This window comes from Rhincodon typus, chromosome 12 (genome assembly GCF_021869965.1).
Source record: "Rhincodon typus isolate 14 chromosome 12, sRhiTyp1.1, whole genome shotgun sequence".
In the NCBI taxonomy this organism is placed as follows: domain Eukaryota; kingdom Metazoa; phylum Chordata; class Chondrichthyes; order Orectolobiformes; family Rhincodontidae; genus Rhincodon; species Rhincodon typus.
The window spans coordinates 5,088,388-5,107,189 of NC_063343.1; the positions used below are offsets into that span (position 1 = coordinate 5,088,388).

An 18,802-nucleotide genomic window follows, 5' to 3' on the forward strand; every position below is an offset into this window, starting at 1 on the left:
GCAGTTCCTACTATCTCTGATACCATTCTTCCACTGTTGCGGGGATACACTCCTGGCACTTGCACAGCGTCGCCCTGTCACATTGCCTGCAGAAAGAATCCTCAAGAGCATCTAGCAATGTGCGGTAAACGGTAACATTTGTTGCCCAGATCCAGAAATAAACTTTGCTTCAATGATCATGCAGAGAGAAAAGCCAAAAAAAAAACTGTGCTTCCAAACCCCGGCCTCATTTCTCGCCATGGGGTGGAACAATAATTTAATACCCATGCAGCAGAGCATCACACAGTCCCTCAGTAGTTAGCACTGCTGCCCTACAGCGCCAGGGACCTGGGTTTGATTCCACCTTCAGATGACCGTCTTTGTGGAGTTTGCATGTTCTGCATGGGTTCCCTCTGGGTGCACTGGTTTCCTCCCACAGATGTGCAGGCTAGGTGGATTAGTCACGGGACATGCAGTTTAAAAATAGAGATCGCTGGGGAAAACCTCAGCTGATGTGCTGCCGTCAGCTCTGAGGAAGGGTCACTCGACCCGAAACATGAACTCTGATTCCTCTCCACAGATGCTGCCGGAACTGCTGAGCTTTTCCAGCAATTTCTGTTCTTGTCTCTGATTTACAGCACCCGCGGTTGTTTCAGTTCCTGTGGGGAATGGCCGGCTTCAGCACTGCAGGGATTCTGCGATTTTCCACGACCTGCTTGTTTATCTAAAAAGCTGCAATCAGTTCACCAGCAGTTGCTACTTTAACTGCAGGACCAACCCTACACGCTCACTCCTTTGATTTAAAATCCAACTCCCCATTGTCCGTTCTGTGCACTGTGATATTTGACTAATCATTCACAAAACAGTGTGAGGTTACCTACCTCACTCCCCTACACCCACCCCTGCCCTCATCATGTCGGTTTGACTTGATTCACAATGAACATTTTTCACCAGATGGTTTCGACAGAGGTACTGATCTTGGTCTGAGTTTTCTTGGCAAACGCTGCCAACTTTCCTGTCATTCCTCCTGCCACGTCTGCGTAAGCTCTCCGAACAAAGATTACAATGCGCAGTCAGGAGGCACAGAGCTGCCGTGAAACTGGAAAACTCTAGCAGATGCCTTTTACTGGGTGTTGTAAGTTTTGGGTCTGCTTTCGAAAGTCTCTCATCTCCAGCACTGGTGCCTGCCATAAAGGGCCCGTGCACCTTGCATTAATGGGTGCATCAGACCTATTGGCCTCCCAGAGCTTAACCCAATGGCACGATAATAGGGCCAAGCCTCCACCCCATAATCTGAACTGGATATGGTGTCTTTCTCATATAGCTTACCCAATGGCTTCATTTCAGTGAGAGATTGAAGAATGTACATGTAGGCTTGTGCTTAAAGAACAAATAACAGTACAGCACAGGAACAGGCCCTTTGGCCCACCAAGGTTGTGCCAACACACGCCTTTCTAAATTAAAAGCCTTTTGCCTCTATGTTCTCCATATCCCTCGATTCCCTGCCTATTTATATCTGTCAAGATGCCTCTTGAACGTTGCTATTTTATCCGCCTCCACCTCTGGGCAGTGAATTCCAGGCACTTACCACCCTGTGTGTAAATAAACTTGTCTCTCACATCTCCTTTAAACTTACCCACTTTTACCTTAAACCTATTGACATTTCTACCCTGGGAAAAAGACTCTGACCATCCATTCTATCCATGCCTCTCAAAATTTTGTATCCATTTATCAGGACTCCCCCTCGTCCTTCGACGCTCAATTGAAAGTAAGCCACGTTTATCCAGTCTCTCCTCACAGCTAACAAGGACATAGCTAATCAAGACAAAGCAGCTCACTTGATTGGCCCTCCACCACCGACGCTCAGTAGCAGCAGTGTGTACTATCTACAAGATGCACTGCAGAAATTCACCAAAGATCCTCAGACAGCACTTTCCAAACCCACGATCACTTCCACCTAGAAGGACAAGGGCAGCAGATACATGGGGACACCACCACCTCCAAGTTCCCCTCCAAGCCACTCACTATCCTGACTTGGAAATATATCGCCGTTCTTTGACTGTCGCTGGGTCAAAATCCTGGAATTCCCTCCCTCAGGGCATTGTGCGTCAATCCACAGCAGGTGGATTGCAGCGGTTCAAGAAGGCAGCTCACCACCACCTTCTCAAAGGGCAACTAGGGATGGGCGATAAATGCTGGGCCCAGCCAGCGACGCCCACATCCCACAAATAAATAAATCAAGGACATCAGTGCTGTTTTCAAGGAGCCCCCTGCCCTGGCTGTTGGACCAGGCTGAGAGTTGAGATAATTGCCTCCCGCTGTGTCAGTTGTAAAATAACAAATTGGTGTCTGGTTTTATTACACAAATTTATCATTGATAGCCCCTTTTAAACCATTATGAATTCAGTTTTTATTACGCGGCCTTAATCCCTGAATTCTTTACCGGAAAGATACTGTGTACAAGATGATAAGAGGCATAGATAGAGTGGATAGCCAGAGATTTTTTCCCAGGGTGGAAATGACTATTACGAGGGGGCATAATTTTAAGGTGATTGGAGAAAGCTATAGGGGAGATGTCAGAGGTAGTTCTTCACACAGAGAGTGGTGGATGCGTGGAATGCGCTGTTAGCAGTGGTGGTGGAGTCAGATACATTAGGGATATTAAAGTGACTCTTGGATAGGCACATGGATGATAGTAAAATGTAGAGCATGCAGGGTAGTTTGATCTTAGAATAAGATAATAGGTTGGCACAACATCGTGGGCCGAAGGGCCTGCCTTGTGCTGTACTGTTCTATGTTCTAATTGTTTTTCTAAAGTCATAAAACATCAAACTGGAGCCCATGAACAAAGTTCAGGTCTTGTAACTTCACCATTTTACTTTGCTCCTCTGGTGTTCTATCTCAGAGTAGATGTTCTTGAAATAGCTTGGGAGGATAGAGCACAGATTAGCCCGTATGTTCTCAGGAACAAAAACAGAAGTTGCTGGAAAAGGTCAGCAGGTCTGGCAGCATCTGTGGAGAGAAATCAGGGTTAATGTTTCAGGTCAAGTGACCCTTCCTCAGAACTGATGGTAGCTAGGAAAATATTAGTTTTTATGCAGAAAATAGGGTGGGAGGAGTGGGGTAAGGAGTAAACGATAGGTGGGGATAGAGAGAGAAGAACAGTTGGACAGACAAAGGAGTGGATAACGATCAGCCTGCGCAAATGAATAGCTGCTAATGGAGACTATTAGTGGCTAACAATGGGTTGTGTGTAATAGCAGACCATGTGATAACAAGGCCTGGTTTGTGGGGATTGGGGTAAGGACGTGGGAGAAGGTGCCCATCATCTAGAACTGGAAAAATTCTATCCAATACGTTCTCATGTTGGGTGAAACTCCGCTCTGGCTCTGCTGGTTCATGAAATCCATCCTGTAATTCCACTGTAAAGGAGCTGGAGTATGAACAGCTCCAACAGATTGCTTTCGATGGAACCCCTCATAGGGCACTCTGAACAGAACGCTGGGGAAATCGCAACATGCTGACCAGCAGTTTGCCTGATGCCAGTAGCCAGTTGAACCTCAGACAGACAACAACAGATCTCAATCCAGTGTTCGCCAGTTATTCAACCTGCATTGTTTACTGGTTGACCATTTTTGACCAATGTAAGGTACAAAAACAGAAACTGCTGGAGAAGCTCAGCAGGTCTGGCAGCATCTGTGGCGAGAAATCAGAGTTAATGTTTCGGGTTGAGTGATCCTTCCTCAGAACCCTGTTGTGTAAGCTACTGGTTCTGATAGAGTAAATGTTACGTGGACTGTGCTGAGGGAAAGGGAAGGCAGTTTAGGATCCCTGCAGTTGGAAGCAAACCATCTGACCCATAGAGTCCACAATGACTCTCTGAAAAGCATTCCAACCAGACGCATCCACCTTACCGTATCCCTGCATTTCCCCTAGCCAACACATCTCTGAACACTATAGTCAACTTAGCATGGCCAGTCTACCCAACCTGCACATGTTTGGACTGTGGGAGGAAACCCACACAGACATGGGGAGAATGTGCAAACTCTACACAGACAGTCATAGAATCCCTACAGTGTGGAAACAGGCCCTTCGGCCCAACAAGTCCACACTGAATCTCAAAGCATCCCACCCCGCTATAACCCACCTAATCTACACATCCCTGAACACTACGGGCAATTTAGCATGGCCAATCCACCTAGCATGCACGTCTTTCAACTGTGGGTGTGGGAGGAAACCCACGCAGACACGGGGAGAATGTGCAAACTCCCCACAGACAGTCGCCTGAGGGTGGAATCAAACCCAGGTCCCTGGTGTAGTGAGGCAGCAGTGCTAACCACCGAGCCACCAAGTCAATTTACAGAGTGAAGACTTAGGTCTCCTCACTGTTTAAGGAACAATGTCTGTCTTACTCATGTAGCTCACACGTGGTTGCCATCATGCATCTTGTTTAAGGCAGGAACCTTTCCTGACGTGGTGGCAGCAAACTAACCCAACCCTGAACGGGTAATGGTTTGCATTCCAACACATACAACCAAATGTCACATGCAAGATGTTATCAAAAACTTGGCTGCCATTCATGCCTTTGTGTTGTCACATTAGTTGCCATCAAATCACCCCCAACACTCAGTCATGAAGTGGCTTTTATAACTTGCCCAGCTCCTTGCAACTGAATATTTTATCTGCTTCAGACCATTATACATAGTATTGTGAGGAGCCTGCAAGGAAAAAGATGACAGTGCTGTGCTGTGGTGCAGAATTTTTCAGATCAGAGAGTGTTATTTCAGCCTCACATCTCTCGCTGCATTTGCCATGGAACGTGAACTGTAATTTGTACTTTCTGGTCCTGCTGTCATGTAAAATTGTACCCGGAAAGGTTAATAAGAGTTTCCTGACCTTTCACAAGTTTGTACGCGCGTCTGCTGTTGAGCTCACTCTTAACTTCAAAGAGAGAAACCTCTGCCATTTGCAGTAACGAAATATCCTGAACCAGACATCTGTACACCAACTCTCATCGTTCACTGTACTACTCACAGCTCTGGAGTTTAATCCTTTCAACCTGTCCGCTCCCTCTAACAGGCAGGATTAATTTTCTCTGAGACCACACCAGGCACCTTGACAGTCACATGGAGCAATTTGGTGTGATATAGCTGCCATGGGGGAAGACTGAAATCAGACAGCACATTGCTGTCATCAGCTCCTCGTACACCGATCCTTCCTGACCGATACGTGCAGTGAAAGTAAGAAAGCACCTACATTTCAAAAACTTCCCTAATCTCGAGGCGTGGATTTCCAACCAGTGGCAGTCGAAAGAACTGCGGATGCTGTAAGTCAGAAGCAAAAACAGAAACTGCTGGTCTGGCAGCGTCTGCGGAGAGACATCAGAGTTAATGTTTCGGGTCAGGTGACCCTTCCTCATAACTGGAACTATTTTAGACGTGCAGTCACTGTGAAAAACGGGGCAGCCAATGTGCACAACAGTTCACACAAACAACAACACGATAATGGCCAGATAATAGGAGACAACAAGGTGCAGAGCTGGATGAACACAGCAGGCCAAGCAGCATCATAGGAGCAGAAAGGCTGACTGGGATGCTTCCACAGATCCTGTTGTAATGCATAAACACTGGATAGAGGCCAGGATTTGGTTATGTGCTCGATTAGGTTCCAAGTGCCTCATGAGAACCTTGAGAGAAGCATCAGAAATGTATTTCTGATGAAGGGTCTAGGCCCAAAACGTCAGCCTCTCTGCTCCTATGATGCTGCTTGGCCTGCTGTGTTCATCCAGCCCTGCACCTTGTTGTCTCGGATTCTCCAGCATCTGCAGTTCCTCCTATCTCTGATTCAATGGCCGGATAATATGTGTGTTTGTAGTGTGTGCACAGCCACCCACCTTATATTCCTCATTCATTGCTCGGACAGTCTTCCTGTAGCTGATGCCTTTTATTACTCTAAGTAAAAACCAAAAGAGTGAGTTAAATACTGAATCAACGTACAAATGCAAATGCAACGTACAAATGTTAAATACTGAATAAAAACCGAAAGAAACTTTTTTTTTTATTCCCCTTCAGTGTGGAGACGATCAACGATGGACAATTTCACACTGTTGAGCTGATGATGATGAATCAATCACTGAGCCTGGTCGTTGATAAAGGAACCCCCAGGAGCCTGGGGAAGCTGCTGAAACAACCAACTCTGAGCCTGAACTCCCCGCTGTATATTGGAGGTGGGTTTCTTCGTCACTTTCTCCATTAGCCACAGGGAAAGGGGCAGCAGATGTTTGCTCTCAAAGTGAGCTTTGGTTGTGAATGAGCTTCTTCTTGCAGTCTATTTCGTTTTGCATTTGTACATTGATAAAGTTGCGCGCAGCTTGAAGGTCAGTCATTTCAGGGCTCACCAAAGCCCACCGTTCAAAATGTGAGAACCCCCCCATTTCGCTCCATCTTGCTGGAGACGCGTAAACAGAGCAGGCGTAAAGTTTCTCGGAGATCGCAAGAACTGCAGATGCTGGAGCCTGAAATAACACAGTGTGGAGCCTGAGGAACACAGCAGGCCAGGCAGCTTTACAGGAGTAGGAAAGTCGACGTTTCGGGTCGGGAGCCTTCTTGAAGAAGGGTCCCGACCCAAAACGTCGACTCTCCTGCTCCCCTGATGCTGGCTGACCTGCTGTGTCCCTCCAGCTCCGCACTGTGTTGAGACGTGTGTAAAGTTTTGCACATTTACCTATGATGCAGGAATGTTTGGTGTCTGCAAACTGTGAGGGTGGACTTGCCAGGTGCATCATTCTGAGGTAAAGGATGTGAATATGAGTCCAAAATTCTACAAGTTCTTTGTGAATTGTTGCTGGGGGTGGAAGCAGTGGTTGGTGGTGAAGATAGGAGGAGATGACCTTTGAAGACGTACTTGCCAAGCCTGACCATTTGTGTGAGGTCGTTGAGTGCTTGAACACTCCATTGAAGTGGAGAGGCCATGGCTTAGTGGTATTATCACTGGACTATTTTATCCAGTAATAACCTGGGGAGCTGGAATCAAATCCCACCAAGGCGGCTGGTGGAATTTGGATTCAATTAAAAATCTAGAATTGTGAGACCAACGATGATCGTGAAACCATTGTTGATTGTCAGGAAAAACCAATCTGGTTCCATAATGTCCTTTAGGGAAGGAAACTGCCATCCTTACCTGGTCTGGCCTACATGTGACTCCAGACCCACAGCAATGTGGGTGACTCTGAACTGCTCTCTGTGCAATACATGCTGGCCTAACCAGCAACGCACTTATCCCATGAATGGATTAAAAACAAAATGGTGGTTGGATCTGTGCTCCTGTCCTTCCCTTCTGTAGCTATGTGTTTGCATGGCTTATCACCATTCTCCTGGACCCAATGGAATGTGGATCTCCCTCTTCTCTCCATCCTACGAGCAACTGCATTGCAGCCTCAGGTAAACTTTGGTGCATACACTCACCATAGTTGGCCACTGGACCCCAGACCGTCAAAAGTCCCATTTTCACTTCGGACAATACAGGCAACTATGAGTGAATAAATGCAGATGCTGGAATCTGTCCTGAAAACAACAAACACTGGAGATCACAGCGGATCAGGCAGCATCCGTGGAGAGAGAGCAAGCTAACGTTTCGAGTCTAGATGACCGTTCATCACAGCTGAAGTGCAGTGTGCTATGTGTTTCCTAAAAGTGAGGATCATGCTTTTCCATCAGTGTGATCCCATCGGTCGCTCAGTGCGATCCCATCAGTCGCTCAGTGTGATCCATCAATCGCTCAGTGTGATCCCATCAGTCGCTCAGTGAGATCCCATCAGTCGCTCAGTGTGATCCCATCAGTCGCTCAGTGAGATCCCATCAGTTGCTCAGTGATCCCGTCAGTCGCTCAGTGAGATCCCATCAGCCTGTCAGTGTGATCCCATCAGCCTCTCAGTGAAATCCCATCAGCCTCTCAGCGAGATCCCATCAGCCTGTCAGCGCGATCCCATCAGCCTCTCAGCGAGATCCCATCAGCCTGTCAGCGCGATCCCATCAGCCTCTCAGTGAGATCCCATCAGCCTCTCAGTGTGATCCCATCAGCCTCTCAGCACGATCCCATCAGCCTCTCAGCGCGATCCCATCAGCCTCTCAGTGAGATCCCATCAGCCTCTCAGCACGATCCCATCAGCCTCTCAGTGAGATCCCATCAGCCTCTCAGCACGATCCCATCAGCCTCTCAGCGCGATCCCATCAGCCTCTCAGCGCGATCCCATCAGCCTCTCAGCGCGATTCCATTAGCCTGTCAGTGAGATCCCATCAGCCTCTCAGCGCGATTCCATCAGCCTCTCAGCGCGATTCCGTCAGTCACTCAGCGTGATCCCATCAGTCACTCAGTCAGATCCCATCAGCCTCTCAGCGAGATCCCATCAGCCTCTCAGCGTGATCCCATCAGCCTGTCTGCGCGATTCCATCAGCCTCTCAGTGAGATCCCATCAGCCTCTCAGCACGATCCCATCAGCCTCTCAGCGTGATCCCATCAGCCTCTCAGTGTGATCCCATCAGCCTCTCAGTGAGATCCCATCAGCCTCTCAGCACGATCCCATCAGTCTGTGTGTGATCCCATCAGCCTCTCAGTGTGATCCCATCAGCCTCTCAGTGAGATCCCATCGGCTGCTCCCTGAATCTTATTCGCTGCTCCCTGAGTTCTATTCGCCACACAAGCTGATCTCCTTCATTGCTCATTGTTTCCCGCACCTTTCTGTCCTGAGATGGTTTCGGCTGAGGTGTCCAGGTGATGGTGTGACAGGAGACCCCTGAGAATGCAGTGTGGCCTAGGGGTCCTTGTGCCAGCCTTTGCAAACCATGAGTATGAAGCTACAACACGTAAGGAAAAGTAATAGAATGTTATCATTTATTGCTGGGTGCAGGATTGGGGGTACAGAACACAAAAGTAGAGAGAAACAGAAACAGATATTGCTAGAAAAGTTCAGCAGGTCTGGCAGCATCTGTGGAAAGAAATCAGAGTTAACGTGTTGGGTCCAGTGACCCTTCCTCAGAACTGATGGCAGCTAAGGAACTATTGGTTTTTATGCAGAAGATAGGGGGGGAGGAGGGGATACGGAGTAAATGATAGGTGGAATTAGAGCCCAAAGAGAGAGAAGAACAGTTGGACAGACAAAGGAGTGGATAACAATCAGGCTAGGAGGGTGAATAGCTGTTAATGGAGACTGGTTGTTGCTAACAATGGGTTGTGTGTAATAGGAGACCATGTGATAACTGGGCCTGAGGCATGGTGGTTGGGGTAAGGTCCCTCAAACCCTAAAGTTATTGAACTTGATATTGAGTTTGGAGTGCTGCAAGGTTGCCGAGTGGAAAATGAGGTGCTGTTGTTCCAGCTTATGCTGAGCTTCACTGGAGCACTGCAGCGAGCCTGAGGCAGGTATGTTGGCCAGGGAACAAGGTGGTGTGTTAAAGCAGCAGGCAACTGGAAGCTCAGGGTCTTTTTTTTGTGGACAGAATGTGGAGAGATTGCCTCAATGATACAGCGCACAGGTGAGACTGTCTCTGAAATACACCACAATATTGGTCACCTTATCTCAGGATGATACCTCATAGCGAAAGTTCGCTAGACTAATACATGGAATGGGTAGATTGTGTTAGACTTGTGCTAGATTTGTATCCGCTGAGATTGAGAGGAAAAAGAGGTGATTTGATTGAAGCACACAAAATCCTGAACAGATCTTGACAGAGTAGATTGGAGAGGTGTTTCTTCATCTGGGAAAGGCTCGAGTAAAGGATGACTGTTTAAGAATATGGGATTGTCCGTTTAAAACTGGGATTAGGTGAGTTACATTTGGAACACTTTGAAAAGTGATGAAAGTAGAGTCATGGAGTATTTTTAAAACAGTGGTGGTGGATCCTTGTCAAACGCAGAGTTGAGAGGTTATCAAGGATAAACAGGAATGTGGATCTGAGTTTACAATCGGATCAACCATGGTCCTGTTGAATGGTGGAACAGGCTGAAGGGACTGACTGGCTTTCTCCTCCTGATTTATATGTTTGAATGTAAAATGTGCTATTTCTAAATGTAACATTCAGCCACTTCTATCAGCCTTCGCACACAATCTATAGCATAAAAACTATCAGCCCTAACCAGGGACATGGTGGCTCAGTGGTTAGCACTGCTGCCTCACAGCACCAGTGACCCAGGTTCAATTCCACCCTTGGGCAATTGTCTGTGTGGAGTTTGTACATTCTACCTGTATCTGCATGGGTTTCCTCCTACAGTCCAAAGATGTGCAGGTTAGGTGGATTAGCCATAGGAAAAACTTTTCAAGGAACACAACTTCCCCCCCACAGTGGTTGAAAACTCCTTTGACCACACCTTTTGCGTTCCCCTCACACCCCCTCCCCACAATAACAACAAAGACAGAATTCCCCTCGTCCTCACCTATCACCCCATCAACCTTTTGGATTCAACGCATCATTCTCTGCCACTTCCACCAGCTGCAATCTGAACCCACTACCAAGGATAGATTTCCCTCCCCACCCTTATCTGCTTTCCGGAGGGTCCGCTCTTTCCATGACTCTCTCATCCGCTCCACACTCCCCTCCAGCCCTACCACACCCGGCACTTTTCCCTGCAACCGCAGGAAGTGCTACACCTGCCCCTACACCTCCCCCCTCACCCCCATCCCAGGCCCCAAGAAAACCTTCCACATAAAGCAGATGTTAACCTGCACATCTGCTAATGTCCGCTGTTCCAGATGTGGCCTCCTCTACATCGGGGAAACCAAGCGGAGGCTTGGGGACCGCTTTGCGGAACACCTACGCGCAGTTCGCGACAGACAACTGCACGTCCCAGTCGCGAACCATTTCAACTCCCCCTCCCATTCCTTGGACGACATGTCCATCCTGGGCCTCTTGCAGTGCCACAACGATGTCACCTGAAGGTTGCAGGAACGGCAACTCATATTCCGCTTGGGAACCCTGCAGCCCAATGGTATCAATGTGGACTTCACAAGCTTCAAAATCTCCTCTCCCCCTACCACATCCCAATACCAGCCCAGCTCGTCCCCGCCTCCCTAACCTGTTCTTCCTCTCACCTATCCCCTCCTCCCACGTCACTGACCAACCCCCACCCCCACTTCCTGCCTACAATCACCTCATCTCTACTAGCCTCATCCCCGCCTCCTTGACCCGTCTGTCTTCCCTCCCACCTACCCAGCCCTCCCTCCTCACTGACCAACTCCCCACCTGCACTCACCTTTACTGGCTCCATCTCCACCTCCTTGACCTGTCCGACTTCTCTCCCACCTATCTGGTCCACTATCCACCTTCCATCATCGCCTCCCCCTCTCTCTATTTATTTCAGAGCCCCCTTCTCCCTCCCACATTTCTGAAGAAGAGTCCAGACCCGAAACGTCAGCTTTCCTGCTCCTCTGATGCTGCCTGGCCTGCTGTGTTCATCCAGCTCCACATCTTTGTTATCTCAGGCTCCAGCATCGGCAGTTCCCACTATCTCTGAGTGTTTACTGCGGTTGTGTGTATCCCTTAATTATCTGGAATATTTCACAAGCTGGCACATGCCTGATCCCGAAGGTGTCGTATATTGCTGCATATTGGCTAGGTATCAGAGACAGCATGCATTTTATTGTGGATAAGCCCCCTTATAAGGCTACGTCTCTGTACATAATTTCACCTGTAAGATGCACCTCTGGCAGTACTGCACTCCCTCAGTATGGCACTGAAATCATAAGGTAGTCAACAAGCATATAGAATTGGACCCCATGTACAAACCCATACAGAACAAAGCCGGAAACGACACTACTCACCATAACAGACTGGACAGTATAAATTCCAAGCAGAGTAGAATAACATCGCTTCATCGGAGGCCTCGCTGATGATGTTACCTAGCATGGTGACGAAACGTCTGAACGAGAACCAGCCAGCTCGGTGAGCAAGTCAACAACCTCACCCACAACCCGAGCTACACATCTTTGCCAAAACTTCAAACTGAAATCTTAGGCTGGAACTTCAAAGTTGAGAATGTTACTCGGGGGTTGTGAGGTTGACTTGGGTTCATTTTGAGAAATCCATGAATCCCCACCGTGCCTCTCTTAAACATTGCGCCAATTGTTTGTCGTTAAAGGCATCCCCCCGGTCTCAGGGGTAGCAGCGCTCCGCCAGGGACCTGACCACAATCTCAACGGTTTCCATGGCTGCATTCACAATGTGCGCATCAACAATGAGCTGCAGGATTTCAGGAGCTTGGCCCAGATGCCCCTGGGCGTCTCTCCAGGATGCAGGTCCTGCAACATCTGCAAAAACGGTGTGTGCCGCTCGCTCGATCAGTCCGGCATCACCTGCGATTGCCATCCTGGCTGGATGGGGCCGCTGTGCGATCAGGAAGCCCAGGATCTCTGTGCTAACAACAAGTAAGTAATGGATCTCACTAACCCACCACAGAAGGTAACTTCTCCGTTGTGGCGTGGAATACTAATGTGTCGCTTTGTTTTGATTAAACTGTTGATTAAAACTGTGTCCAGTTCTGCCCTCCCTGTTATAACAAGGATGTTATTAAGCTGGAGAGGGTTCAGAAAAGATTTACCAGGATGTTGCTGCGAATGGAGGGTTTGAGTTATAAGGAGAGGCTGGCTAGACTGGGATGTTTTTCACTGGAGCATAAGAGGTTGAGGGGTGACCTTGTAAAAGTTTATGCCCCATGAAAGGGTACAGGTAAGGTAAAAGGCAGGTGTCTTTTCTCTAGGGTGGGGATTTCAAGACTGGGGGCATGTTTTTAAGGTGAGAGGAGAAAGATTTTAAAAAGTCAAGAGGGGCAAACTTTTTCACACAGAGAGTGGTTCGTGTGTGGAAGGAACTTCCAGAGGAAATGGTGGATGCGGGTACAATTAGAATGTTTAAAAGACATTTGGGTAAGTACATGAATAGGAAAGGTTTGGAGGGATATGGGCCAGGAGCAGGCAGGTGGGACTAGTTTAGTTTGGGATTGTGGTCGGCATGGATTGGTTGGACCGAAGGGTCTATTTCCATGCTGTGTGACTCAATGACTCTAAAATAGGCAAGAAGTGAACTTGCATCCTGCTTTCCCTCGCCTTAATGTGAGTGAGCTTTGAGTCCCTTGTTTCCTTTCATCTATCTTTTTAAAAATGCTGCAGTTCTGTCTGTACAACGCACTGGGATGTACATCACTGTTCGTAAGCAAGTTGACAGCCAACAGCGCCATCTGCTGTTGAGTGATTCCTGCCCCCTTTCAAGAGAAAAATGACCCTGTTCCCTGGCCACTTGTTTCTCCTGTCATAAATCATACAGGCATCTTGTCTTTTCCAGAGAGAAGTATTACATTCTATGATAGTTGAATCCTCTTGCCCCAGTTCTGGTACAATCTAGGCATCGAGTAATCGAGCTGTACAGCACAGAAACAGAGTCTTCGGTCCAACTTGTCCATGCCGATCAGATATCCTAAATTAATCTAGTCCCATTTGCCAGTATTTGGGCCATATCCCTCTAAACCCTTCCTGTTCATATACCCATCCAGATACCTTTTAAATATTGTAATTGTACCAGCCCCCACCACTTCCTCTGGCAACTCATTCCATACACACACCACCCTCTGTGTGAAAAAGTTGCCCTTTAGGTCCCTTTTATATCTTTCCCCTCTCACCTTAAACCTATGCCCTTTAGTTTTTGACTCCCCTACCCTGGGGAAAAGACCTTGGCTATTCAACCTGTCCATGCTCCTCATGACTTTATAAACATCTATAAGGTCACCCCTCAGCCTCCGATGCTCCAGGGAAAATAGCCCCAGCCTATTCAGTCTCTCCCTGTAGCTCAAACCCTCCAACCCCAGCAACACCCTTGAAAAACTTTTCTGAACCCTTTCGAGTTTCACAACATCTTTCCTGCTGCGGGGAAACCGGAATTGAACGCAATATTCTAAAAATGGCCTAACTAATGTCTTTTCTACAATGCTTCGACATTGTTTGTTCGTGGTAGCATAATTAACTTATTTATGTGGCACCTTCAACAAATCAAAACACATACAGCAGAATTATTGAACAATTTGAACACGTAAGATGACACAAGGACTGTTAACTGAGAGCCTGTTCGTGGGTGAAGGGTTTAAGAAGTGCCTTTAAAACAGGAAAAACAAGAGACACCGAAAGGTATGGGAGTGGTTGGATTAATATTGTTGTCAGTGGTGGGGTGATGAGTATTGAGGATACGAGAGAGGCCAAAATTGGGAGGCGCGCAGAGAACTGAGGGTTATAGGGAGAGTGCGAACGGAGAAATATATAACAATAACACTGCTCACAGTGTTCTGAGTCCATCAGATTAACATTACTGTTCTGCTTTCTGTGCTCTTAGAATACAAAGAACTTTGAACTTTTCATGGCCGTGTGAACTTTTAAAGCCACCTTCAGAGATGTTTACGTCTGGATTCCTGAAACACCTTCGTCATCCATTCCATTTTGTTTCTTCCTAGAAATGAATAACCTCCTTATTTCTGATATCAGGGTAAACTACCTCCAAACTGCAACACATCGAACGTCATTTTCCAGTCGTCCCCTGACTTTGAAACCTTTTTCACGTCTTCTTGTATTTCAGTACATTCCTCCACATTATTACCTCCAACCTGCACCACCTAGTGACACTATCAGTATAATTTACGACGAATACTCCAGTTTCTGAGTTAAGTTAATTGTGAACAGCAGCAGTCTCAACAAAGATTGTTGTGAGACATGACATCCCATTTCTAACTCTGTCACATTTCTCCCCGGTTTTCTGTTCTGTAGCTACTTTTCAGTTCGTTCTGCTACCATCCCCTGGTTGTATATGCTATGACCTTTGAGACCTTTCTTTGGCACATTATCAAAAGACTTCTCGCAGATACATTTCAGTACAGTCTTCCACATGATTGCTTCCAACCTTCACCACCGCACCTCACCTTTTAATCCATCAATATATTTTATGGTCTGTCTGGGATTCCCCAGAGAGCAGGCCAAAGACTGAGCTCTTGCACTTAAGAAAGACTGTTTGTTCCTTTATTTTTCCACTTAATACGAGGAAGGACTGTAATGTTAACTTTTAACTTTACTTCTTCTTAAACTAAGAACAATGGCAATGCTTTACTTTTAACTTTGTTTCTCTATGTTACTATTTGTTTCTAGGTTTTGTGCCTGGGTACCTAAGATGGTACCGTGTGTGGCGAAATTGTACACTTTTCACTGTACTCCTGTACATCTATACTTGAGTACACGTGACAATAAAGCTTAAAACAAATCAGATACTGCATCCACTGCACTGACCTTGTCCATTTTCCATCGAAGAATGCAACAAGATTCACATGACCTACCTTTTTGCCTAATTCTGACTCTAAACATGGAGTTTCTACATCTTCTGGCAAATATTCTGACACATGACTCACATGAAACTAAGTGTCCCAGTGTTCACTGCAACGATTCAGCAAAGTTTATCATTGAGAATCTCCACTACTTGTGTCTTATACACAGCTCAGTAATATTTTGGGTCTCATCATTCCTCAGGGAGATCAGATTGGTTTAGATGTTGAATCCTGCCAGATATATTTGCAGGGGTCCGTGCTTTTCATTGATAACTTCACTTATCTCACCTGCCAGGTGCGTTCACGGGACGTGTGTAGCGTCTGACTCTGCATACCGCTGTCTGTGCAAGGAAGGCTATGTTGGCAAACTCTGCGACAAAGGTCAACTGATGGACAACTGTCAGAACCTGAAGTGTGACCACGGCCGCTGTAAGATCTCTGGGCAAGGGGAGCCGTATTGTGAGTGTAACACCAACTTTACCGGAGAAACTTGCCAAACAGGTAAGGAAAGAGAAAGGATGTTGACTCTTAAAGCTTCACAACATGCTCAGAGCCCACTGGAGGGTCTTGACCACCAGATGAGGCTCATCTGCCGCCTTGGCTTGAGAAGGCCCACCATGTTTCCTGCCAATCGGGCACATGACAGGCTAGCAGTGGGCCTTTCCCTGGAATCAAAGATGCCAGGGACGGGGATCCAGTCCACTGAGAGCTGCCAGCCAATTAAACAGCCAATCAAAAGGAGGCAGCTATTCTATACTCGGTGGCGCCACCGGAGGATTAGTGGTTACTGTCGGTACATCGCCCACCCAAGGTTTCAGGGACCCATGCACGTTTAGGAGAAATAGCGGGAAGGGGTTTTGGAGTGGGGGAGGGGGGTGTGGTGGAGTGGGAGAGGGATTTGGGCAGGTGGATGATTCTGGTCAGTAGGAAGTAGGGTGGGGGGAGCTGGCTGTCACTCGCAGTCACCCCACCCCGAAATCATAATGGTACGTGCCTTGATTGGACAACCAAGTGCCTGACAATGAGGGACCCAAGTTGCTGTCTTTTCCCTCTATCCCAGGTCCTTCCTGGGTTCAGAGGGCAAACATACCAAGGTTTGTTTGTCCTAATGGGTTCAATTCCAATGAAGGCCCTGAGTAGACTTCATTTTCCCACTTAAAGGCCTGCTTTGGTTGCAGGGCCTTCCTGTGATGGACTTATTCAGGGGTAAAGGCTGGAAAGAGGCAGAGATCCAATCCTGTTTCCTCTGGCCAATTAATTGTTAACCCACAGCCCTGGTGGGGCAGGGCATATAATTCCACCTCTTTTCTGGTGAATTGACCAACACTTCACCCAATGTCAATGTCACATTTTTATTGTTGGTAATTACAAAGCCATCAACATTTATCCCAATATTTCGTGCCACTCACCATAACTGACTGGACCTTGAACCAGATCAGTAATTAAGGGAGGTAGAGTGTAGTATTTATAAGGACCTCACACACTCCTATAGCAATCCCATAATCCACCCCGTTTCTCGGGAAGACTAAGAGTGAGCAGTCCTCGAATTCACACCATTCTGCACTCCCCACTTGCTTATAACTTCACTGACTTTGCTTACAGCTGTTATTCGACCAACTTTGTCTTGTTTGTATCCATATAAAAATTCACCTGCCATTCATCTTCATTTCTCCAGGACCTTTTAGACGCAGCTAAAATATTTACCAAACCGGGAGATTGTAACTCTCAGAAGGGCTGAACAATCTGGGTATCTTTTCTGTAGGAAAGAGAAGGCTGAGGGGTGACTTAATGCAGAGCTTTGAAATTATATGAATGGGTTCGATAGGATAACGTGGAGAGGCTACTTCCAGAAATAGGGATGATATCTGAAAACTCCAATAAGGAATTCAGGAAAATTTCTTCACCAAAGAATATTTTAACGTGAAGCCCACTAACACATGGATTCTTTGGGTAACATAACAGAAAGGTCAATTAGCATATGAGGATGAAGGGAATTGTAATGCATAAACACCAGCATTAAACTGGCCACAGTATGTGCTGTGCATTCTGTGTGGTAATAGTATAAGTCGAAATGAGGAGCATTTAAATGTTTGCCCTTAAATCTGAGCAGTCCCACTCATGAAGCCCATTGTTTTATCTTCCCGTCCTGATTCTTCCTCCTCAGTTGATTCTGTTTGAATGCCCTGACCTTTTCACCTCAGGAAAAGATGTGATCGTGTATCTATTGACCTTACCTCATCAATTTATTCATCCCAGACTCCTGTTGTGCTCAGTTTGCATTGGATGGTTGCAGGTTTATCGAGATGTAAACTCATTCCTTTAGTTTAGACCCAAGAAGCCTTGCAAGCTGCATTTGAAGTAACTTTTCAAACTTTAAAAATGAGGCTGGGTAGGCTGGGTGTATTTTCACTGGAGTATAGGAGGTTGAAAGGTGACCTTACAGAGGTTTATAAAATCATGAGGGGTTTAGATAGTGTTAATGGTAGGTCTCTTCTCCCTTGGATGGGGAATTTGAAGACTAGGCGACACATTTTTCAGGTGAGAGGAAAGAGAATTTAAAAAGACATAAGGGGCAAATTTTTTACGCACAAGGTGGTTCGCATGTGGAATGAACTTCCAGAAGAAGTGGTGGATGTGGGCACAATTATAGTGTTCAAAAGACATTGTGATAAGTACATGAATAGGAAAGGTTTGGAGGGATATGGGCCAGGAGCAGGCAGATGGAACGAGTTTAGTTTGGAATTATGTTTGGCATGGACTGGTTGGACCGAGGGGTCAGTTTCCGTGCTGTGTGACTCTATGAGCCGATGATGAGAAATAGCTGGAATCTTGCGCACCAGCAGAATTCCCGCTAATGGGTGACAGCTCCACCCACGCAAGGATGACCAAATTTTCCAAGGTCACATTGAAATTACCAGCACAACTGCAGGGAGCATGCTCACTGTCACTGCTGGGCAGAGTTGGGAGTGGGGTTTTGGTGCGGAGAAAAGAAAAAGGTGGAGAATGCGAGTCGAGAGGGAGGGGTGTGGGGTGACAGGTCGCCCAGGATGTCTCAGCTGGCAACAGAGTGAGGATCAGTGCAGAGACATCCTCTGTCCATGCGTAAATACGTCCTCTGTCAGAGAAGTCACCAGTGCCAACTAAACATGCATGGGCATCTTGGAATTGGCAATCCAAAAGCTTTGGGAAAATGGGGTGATTGACATGTCAGGTGACCAATGGCAGGGGCCTGTGGGCGGGGCAAATGAAGTAGGCAGTCACGTGATAACATCTCAGAGGATATTTCCAACCAGAGTTTGGCAACCGTGTGTAAACAGCTTTCTCATCTTTCCTCAGTATTTCGGCAAAATGACCCTCTCTTTGAAAGCACATAATTCACCTTTTCTTACAGAGCGACGCGCAGATTGAAAGCTTAACGTGACAGATGCAACACATTATGTCTATGACCATTGCTTTTAAAGCTGACAAACAACAGTACTCC

The 18,802-nt window shown here is 47.0% G+C and overlaps 1 protein-coding gene across 1 annotated transcript in view; it reads left to right on the forward strand.

Annotated features, from left to right (window-relative positions):
• Positions 1–18,802, forward strand: part of LOC109911258 (slit homolog 3 protein-like) — a 614,108-nt gene that overhangs the window by 588,848 nt on the left and 6,458 nt on the right. The window contains exons 33-35 of the mRNA XM_048603610.1: positions 6,051–6,205; positions 12,109–12,394; positions 15,617–15,822. Of these exons, the coding sequence (XP_048459567.1) occupies positions 6,051–6,205; positions 12,109–12,394; positions 15,617–15,822 (647 nt within the window). The remainder of the gene's footprint in view (positions 1–6,050; positions 6,206–12,108; positions 12,395–15,616; positions 15,823–18,802) is intronic.